This window comes from Myotis myotis, unplaced genomic scaffold (genome assembly GCF_014108235.1).
Source record: "Myotis myotis isolate mMyoMyo1 unplaced genomic scaffold, mMyoMyo1.p scaffold_m19_p_2, whole genome shotgun sequence".
Classification (NCBI taxonomy): domain Eukaryota; kingdom Metazoa; phylum Chordata; class Mammalia; order Chiroptera; family Vespertilionidae; genus Myotis; species Myotis myotis.
In genome coordinates, this window is record NW_023416324.1 from 701,903 (window position 1) to 710,449 (window position 8,547).

Here is an 8,547-nt window from a genome sequence, read left to right on the forward strand (position 1 = left end):
TCACACAACACACGCAGACACAGGCTTCCTGCCGAGACATTTAACACCAGAAACACCTACAGTAAGATGCTGCAGCCCCATCCACCCGCACGTCCCCTGGGACTGGGGTCTGCCATCTGCTCGTCACCACAGGCTCACTCACCAGCGGCTCTAAGTCCCGCTGACTCCTCCCCCGGCAGGTGCCCCTCTGAATCGCCACCCCTAAGCGCCCACCAGCAATGCGTTCAGTGCAGGCTGAGGAGGAGGCTGCGCACTCAGCGCACCGGCAGCGGTGGGAGAGGCGATGCCCGCGGCGCAGGCTCCGGCTGGGACGGAACGCCATGTCCACGGAGTCTCCCGGGAGCAGCTGGCTGTGCCCACATGACCCCAGCGCGTACTCACAGTGCAGTGCGCTGAGTAACGCCATCCAAAGCCTTAGTGAAAGCTGGACGCAGGAGAGTGTAAGCACGTGACAGTGTGGCACGTCTTCATGGCAGGATCTTCTGCAAACTGGACAAAGACTCCAGACAGCTTCAAAACCGCCCAGGGGGCAGGGCAGCCAGTAACTCAGTGCCCCCACGCGTGAGCCCCACGGGGGCAGAGCTGTCCAGGTGGCTGGAGGCGCTGGCGGCGTCTCAGCGGATGACCGTCACGTGGGCAGCGGCGATGTCCAGGTCCGTCTTGGACGGGTACACCACCTTCAGGTGCCCCTCCTCGTCCACCACCCGCACCTGCTCCACCACCAGGGGGGCGCTCCCATCTCGCTCAGGGCTGGGGCGCCTTCCAGGCTCCGAGAGGTGTCCAGAAGTGGCGTCTGCTTCAGTGTCGGAGACAGAGCCCTCTTCCTTGTTTTCTAAGGTGTATTTGTTGATTTCTGCCATTTTCTGCAAATGACCCAGAGATCAGAGGCAGCCCTGGGAGGCGCCCGGAGACCCACGCGGTCCTCTGCCCGTCGCCTGGAGGCGGGGCTACTCACCAGAACGAGGGCGTCCATGATGTCTTTGCAGATCTGCAGACTTGTCGCACTTGTCACTTCCAAAAACAAATCGCAAGTTGTTTTCTTAATCTTAGAGAGAAACCAGGAACGTGTCAGAAAAGAGCCAAGTTACCCACAGCGACACCAGCAACTGCAACACTGAATCTGGGCAAGCCTCACACATGCGCCGCTCAAGCCGACAGACACAGACCGCGGGCTGCGCGCACCCTGACATGGTGTGGCCCAGGCCGGGCCGTGCGCGCCTGACGTCGCATGGAAGACGCAGGGACGCCTACTCTCAGCCCACCTTGGTCTTCTCGCTGTTGGTTATCGGCGGGAAGGAAATGACGTCGCCGTCGGCGTCCAGGAGGCAGGGGTACTGCTCCTTCCCGTCCAGCAGGTGGAGGTATCTGTGCAGAAAAGCCGTTAACAGTGAAGCTGCCACAGCGCCCGCAGGTTAAACCGGGCAAATCAAAGCCCTTGACCCCAAGAAAGACCTAGGCACGTCCCACAGCTCAAGGCACAGAGTGTCCCGAAACCGTGTTTGCGGGGACGGCATCTGGGCTAAGGAGGCAGGGCCAAGGCCCGCGGTCATTCCCAGCTGTGAGACCCGGGAAAATGCTGGGGATGTGGGGGTTCGTCTCCCTCGGGCTGTGGGTGACTCGGTTCCCCCACCACCTGCGTCCTTGGTGCCAAGAGCCGCCCTCCGGAGGCTACACAGGCTCCCTCGGAAGTGGCATCCACGCCACACGGTCCCGGGCACTGCCTTTCACCCCACCCGCCGGGAGGCCTCGCAGGAGAGAGATGGACTCCGGGAGAGGCCTCAGTCCCTGGCAAGGTCAGGCGCTTCCTAACTGGCGGTGGACGAGATGGAGGACGGGGCCGGGACCAGGGGCCACCTGTGCAGGCCCGAGACCGTCTGCCTCTTCCTCTGCTTCCGGTGCTCCTCTGCCTCTGCCTGCAGCTGCCGCACCAGGTCCTTGGCCTTGATCTCCTTGCGCCCCAGTGGGACGATCTTTGGGATGAAACCTCAGGTCAGCTCATGTGGAGACACTCTCGGCCACTCACTCCAGCAGCCCCGCCCCCGCCCCCTCCTCCTTCACGACGGGAGAGCCGGCTGCCCCACGGCTGCCATTCTGCCCCCGCATCACGTGTGCTCACATGTGCCTCAGAGGTCACCTAGGAGCCCCAACACCCAAACACCCAAACACCCCAGTGCTTAAACTGAGCTAAACCTCAAACCCAACACACAGCTGCGTCTCCAAGACTACAGATCCTGTAAGGCCAAGGGCCGGCCAGCAGCGCCCGTCGAGCAGGCACGGGACCCGCCCCACCCGGGGCTTCACGCCCATGCAGAGGCCAACAGCATGGCCGGACCTGCCGGGACAGCCGGCCAAGGTCAGGCCCCACTGGGGCTTTGCCATTGGGATGCAAAGCAGGAGTTTCCGGTTTAAAGCGAGTGAGCAAGTGAAGGAACCCCTTTACTGGTCCCACTCCTGAGCCTGTGCCGCGGCGTGAACAGGCCCCTGCTGCCCCGGGAGCCGGAGGGCGAGGAGCTGCCGGCTACCTGCAGACGCTCTGGCACCAGAACCACCCCGCGCAGCCCGGAGGGGCGGTCACCTTGAGGTCCTGCGGCGGGCGGGCGGTGTACAGCAGCGGCCCGCGGACGGCACGGAGGTCGTGGGTCGCGATGGTGGCTGCCGTCCGCTTCTCGCAGAGGTCCTCGTGCAGCTTGGTCTGCAACGCGAGATCGCAGGCGCTCAGGGCCAGGCGTGCGCGGGCGGGAGCCGCCCACCCACTCGGCACTGCCACCTCCGGCCAGTAGCATCCGGTGAAACTGCCCCCGGCAAACAGCTTCTTCCCGTCACCAGGGCTTTCCTCGTCCCTGACGCCAGGGCACAATGTGGGAGGCGTCCGTCCGAGAAGCCACGGGAACCACACTCCTGGCTGCGCTCACAGCAGCACGACTCAAACATGGCCCCACGGCGTTCCCCCGAACGCGAGCCCCGGGCTGGACGCCTGGCCCTGCCTCTGCCCCTCCCAGGGCAGGACTCCTGACCCGCGGGAGCCTCCGGAAGCCGCCTGTCCCCAGGCCGCCCCAGGGCCTCCTCACGTCAGAGACGCGCCTGCTATTTTAAAAGAGGGGCATGGGCACGGAGACAACCCATCGGGGCGTCTGTCTCGCTAAAACCTAAACAAACAGCACGACTCGCGTGGGAATGTGCTGGTGAGAGCTGCTGACTTCGACACCATCTTCTGTGGAACTGAGTGTGATTCATTGCGGAACCAGAAACTCCAGCAACTCGGGAACTGGAGGAACACTCAGGCCCAGGGCGACAAGGCCGCCCGCAGAAGCGCGGCTCACTGTGAGCGAGGAGCAGGAGCCCCCACCGGCTCCGCCAGGCACACTGGCTCTGTGTGTGCGAGGCGCCCTCGATGTGCCCAGCACACTCGGCTGCCCACGGCCCACACGCTGCTCACCAATATCCAGAGCAGGGCCGCTGCGTTCCCATTTCCCAGGAGAGGAAACTGAGGCACTCAGAGGTGGTGTCTCCTCACCCCACCCACCCGCTGGCCGCCTGCACCCACCTGAGAGGTGAGGAAGCGCTTGAGTGCGTTGCCCGTCTGCAGGTCCATGCCCCTCACGACAGCCCCCACGAGGAACGGCCGCACGCCCTTGACCTCGGGGCCGGCCGTGATGGTCAGCGGGGCCGGGTTCTCTGAGACGTGCAGCACGCGGAGCAGCAGCCGGCTGGCCTCGGCCACCTCCTCCTCCTCGCCCTCCCTCTTCCTCCGCTCCCTCCTCTGGCGCCGGCTCTCTTCCTTCTCAGGGTCGGCCCTGCCCTTGGCCCTGCCGCGGCCCCCAGCCCGCAGGTACTCCAGGATGGACTTGGTCTGGCAGCTGCCCAGCATCTTCTCCAGGCGCCTGTCCTTCAGCTGGTTTCCGTGGAGGTTGAGCTCCCTGAGCTTGGGGCAGTCGGCCAGCTCTGCGGGGACCTCGCTCAGCTGGTTGTTGGCGAGGTCCAGCGTCTGCAGGGCAGAGCGCGCGTCAGGCACGGAGCACCCCACGCGCCGGCGACGCGGCCAGGGGTCTCCATGAAACACCTGCCCTGACCCTCAGGCTCCTCGGGTCACAGCTATAGCAACGTTTCAGGGGGACGGTTAGGTCAGGGGACAAGGCAGCAAGGGGCAGGGGAAGGCGCAATCTAGCTGTGACCCGTGGTGCTTCAGGGGCCAACAGGTGCCCCGCACAATGGCGCTAACAGATCTCTCCCCACACTGACACGCAGTGCAGGACGCACTCACATCTGCGGGCCCACGGGGAACAGGGCTGACACTGCAGGGCCGCTGTCTGCCCGTAGAGCAGGGGCAGATCCTGCCCTCAAAACAGGAATCAAACAAAGAAAAGGGGCCCAGGAAGCCAGACGGGTCTTCAGTTCCCACGGTCCGAGCAGCGGAGGGGCCTCTGCTGGTCACCCTGCCACAGGCTGTCCCCACGTGGACGCCAGGCCTTTCTCCACTCAGGCTGGACAGGACTGGGAGGGGCAAGGCAGTATCTGGCCCCAGGTGACCCGGCAGCTCCTCCCATCGAGAGGCAGGGCCTGCACTGAGCCAGGAACCCCGACTCCCAGCGACGGTGACAGTGGCTGTCCTGAGCCAGCCCGGCCACCTAGACCAGCATCCCGGAAGCCTGGAGAGCAGGGCAGGGCTGATGAGTCAGGTCAGGGTGGCTCTGAGTCCCTGTGCTGTCCAAAGGGCAGTAGCTGGCCAGCTGCACCTGCGTCACCCTCATCCCGGCACCAAAACACGCTGGCTGGCTGGCTGGGACGTGTCTGCCTCCAGAATGAAGAGCCGGCAGGGGAGGGGGGTGCGGGAGGGGCCCTGTAGAGCAGGGCAGAATGGAGGCACCCTCAGGACCCGCAAACGCACTGGGGCAGGAGGCTGAGCAAGGCTCTCCCAGGGGAAGCTGCGCCCCAACCAGAGGACGTGAAACCCATATTCCCTCAAAGGGGGATGAACGTGTGGGAGTGGCCCCAGCAATAGCCTGGACCTGACACACGGAGGGGAGGGGACGGGGGAGGGGACTCAAGCTGCTCCCCGCTCGCTGGTAACAACCCCCACCCACGGGCAGAGAAGGCCAGTCTCTGAGCCCAGGCAGCGCCCTGTTCCCGCTCGGGACCTGCTGCTGGGAAAGGACCCTGAGCTCCTGGGGTGCGACCGAGAGCCCCCCCTGGAGGGGTGCAAGGACCGGTCTCGGTTGCAACAGACGACTGAGGGCACCTGGGCCCCGCCCCCCCCCCCCCTCCCCCTGAGCCCCACCTCTGGCAGCAGCTCAGGAAAAAAACAAACAACGGAGGCAGGATTTTCTTTTAACGCCCATTTCTCTTATCACTGGACAAAGGGTTTCACTTCGGAGCTTAACTTCCCTCTGAAACCTGCGGTGGGGAGCCCCACACTGAGTCCACTGGGTGACAGAGCGACAGGGCTCCCGGCAGGAAGGCGGACCCTGGGTGAGTGGTCCTGGCTAAGGAACGTGCGGCTCCTCCTCTGCCCGCCCCTCCCTCCACCAGTCCCAGGTGGGCAGCACCTCCGGTCCGGGTAGGAGTCACTAGGAGCGCAGGCAGCCAGAGCCATGAGGGTGCCACCCCTCCTTGGCCTGCGGCGCCGCACTCTCAGGTCTCCCCGGGGGCAGCCAAGCTGATGGGTCAGAGGCCCGGGGTTGGCAGAGCCCGGCGCCTCAGAGGGAAAGCGGTCAACGGCGCCGCCTCTCAGCGTCCCCGCCCCAGGCCTGGAGTGCGGGGCAGGGTCTGGGCCACCTCCTGGGCTCTCCCCGCTCTGGGGAGGGGAGTGGAAGAAGCCGAGGCTGGGGTTACTTCGGGGTGCGGGGGACGAAGGGGGACGGATCGCTGCCCTGGCCCTGGCCCGGGCCCAGCCCGCCCGCCCGCCCGCCCGCCGGGTCGCCCTGCTGACCTTGAGCGAGGCCAGGTGGGCGATGTCGGGGCTGAGCTCCCGCAGGCAGTTGTCGGCGGCCGCCAGCTCGCTGAGCAGGGGCAGCGCGCCGGGGCGGAAGAGCTCGGCGGGGAAGGAGTGCAGGCAGTTGCCGGTGAGGTTGAGGGTCTGCAGGCGCGGGGCGCAGCGCGCCAGGTCGGCGGGCAGCTCGCGCAGCCGGTTGCCGCTGAGGTTGAGGGTCTGCAGCTGCGGGAGGCCCGGCGGCTCGGCGGGGCCCAGGCCCTGGCCCGGCGGCAGCGCCTCCAGCGCGTTGCCCGACAGATCGAGCACGCGCAGCGCGGGCAGCGGGCCGAGCTCGGGGCTGAGGCCGGGGCCCAGCGCGTTGCGCCGGAGCACGAGGCTCTGCAGCTGCGGGAGGCCCCGCGCCAGGCCCGGGCCCGGCTCGCGCAGGCTGCCGCAGCCGCTCACCTCCAGGTAGTGCAGCAGCGAGAGCGAGAAGAGCCGCGGCGGTAGCCGCCCGCCCGCCGCCCGCACCCGCTCCTCCAGCGCCGGCCCCGTCAGCAGCAGCTCCCGCCGCCGCTGCCGCTCCGCCAGCTCCAGCTCCGGCCAGGCCTCGGACACCGCCGCCGCCGCCATCGCGATGCCGCTCCCGCAGCCCGCGGGGCGCTTCCGGGGCGCGCGGCGTCACTTCCGGCGCGGACCGGAAAGAGCCACGCGGCCAGCCCTCCGGCGCCTGGACCACCGGGGCGCCCGAGGTTCCGGCCGCGCCTCTGCTGGGAGAGTCCGGCTCCGGACCGAGGGCCGCCTGGCCCGCCTGGCCCGCCTGGCGGGGTCCGCACCGCAGAGTCGCCCTCGCAGAGACTGGGGAGCAGCAGGGACCGCCCCGCCGCCTGGGACCCTGTGACAGAGGCGGAGTGACCAGCCCATCGGCGATGCCCGCGGAGAAGGAGTGGCCCGAGGAGACTTAGAATCCGGGCTTCGCCGCGGTCGGGAGGACGGCCGGGTGGCGCCCCTGTCCTTGAGCGAAGGGGCGACAGTCTGTCGGGTGTGCACCTCGAGTCCCCTCCCGACCAGAGCGCCCCCTCCTGGCCCCGACACTGCGAGGGGCTGGTGGCAGTGGCTCCTTTGGGGGGAATGTGGGGGCAGCGGGGTGCCGAGAAGGCGCCCCCCGCAGCGGCGGGTTCCCAGAGTCCACGGGTCAGAAGAACCCGTACACAACCCGGCAAATTTGGGGGGTCCTGTCGCGCTTCCCTCCAGCGCGGTCAACAGGACATGGATGAGGCCACTGCTGGATAGAACGGCTGCTGTTTACAGAAGCTTTAAAAGCGGGGGCCAGGCGCACACTCCAAAAAGGCGACGGAAGTACAGCACACACACCAGCAGCAGTCGCCGTGGGCACCATGCGGTGGGTGGCACCCGCGTCCCCACGAGCCGCGAGGGGTGCGCGGTGCTCTGCGGGCACCAAGGCTATGACGTCACTGCTCTGAGGGCACCAAGGCCATGACGTCATTGGAGACGGGCTTTTTTCCCTTCCATCACGCCCTCCCGAGAGGCCACTGCAGCACACCTCCCCCCGAAGTAGGATAAGACATTGGAAGCCACTTTGCCGTTTTCAGCTGCGATACCCCAAATTTCAAGTTGGTGCCCATTTGTGTAAAGGAAAACGCTGCACATAAGTTAGTTATAAACTTAGCAACACTGATGGAAGCTTAAACCCGCTCCACACACTTACAGAGAAGCGCTGCCATGTTTCCTATTTGAAAAGCTAAGGGCTCACTGGCTGGCTGGAGGGAAACGGGTGACTAGAGGGAAACCGGCCGGCCGCGCATCCCTGGACACCCTGGTTCTACTCCACAGGGTAGACGTGGCCAGTAACTCCTCCTAATTCATCTGCAGTTTAACATCTTCGCTTCTTCAGCAGTAAATCCATTTTGACAGATAACTTATTTTAGGGCCAAACTCTCTACTGGCAACTTACCATTCAGAGCCCTGGTCAGCCCCCGGCTGCCCTCGGAGGTGCCTGCCCTGCCTTACCCCCGTGTTTACAGATGGAAATAGAACCTACAAATTGCTTTTAAATTATCGAAATAAAAGTGAAATGTTCAGTGACCTTTTTATTATATGAATATTCTTGGGGTGAATTAACTAAGTCCTGAATAGCAACAAAAATATATTACTCAGATATTTTATAATTATGATACCTGAAATAAAGATAAATAGAAAACTATGCTAAAACATTAAAAAATTGTAAATTTTCATGAAAAGTATTTACATTTGTATTCTAATGCCAATTTATACATATAATTCTTTTAAATTAGATATGCTATTCTGAGATATGAAAATAACAAATATTGTTAAATACCCACAACATACTCATAAATAAATTCAACTATTACTGTTCCAAATTCAGATGCTTACGTAAGGCTGACAGAGCACACAGTTCCTTTTACGTTTTTACCCTGATTCTTGGTTCAATAGTACATAACTCGGTAAAGCTTTCATGGCCACGAACCACGGCCACGGATCATTGCACCACAAATGCATGAAGCTTCTATAACCAGCAAGACTAACCTTTTAATATTTTCATTTTAAACATTTTTATTGATTTTTAGAGAGAGAGAAGGACAGAGAGAAACATCTAT

General features: G+C 63.5%; 1 protein-coding gene across 1 annotated transcript; it reads right to left on the bottom strand.

Moving 5' to 3' along the window:
- Positions 1 to 25: 25 nt before the first annotated feature.
- Positions 26 to 6,593, bottom strand: LRRC47 (leucine rich repeat containing 47). Its single transcript, XM_036347916.1, has 7 exons — positions 5,927 to 6,593; positions 3,545 to 3,985; positions 2,576 to 2,692; positions 1,855 to 1,970; positions 1,263 to 1,365; positions 956 to 1,045; positions 26 to 863 (listed from the first exon to the last, which is right to left on the bottom strand). Exons 1-7 carry the CDS (start codon positions 6,539 to 6,541, stop codon positions 615 to 617), a joined length of 1,731 nt encoding a protein of 576 aa, XP_036203809.1. The 5' UTR covers positions 6,542 to 6,593; the 3' UTR covers positions 26 to 614.
- Between the last annotated feature and the right edge of the window lie 1,954 nt (positions 6,594 to 8,547).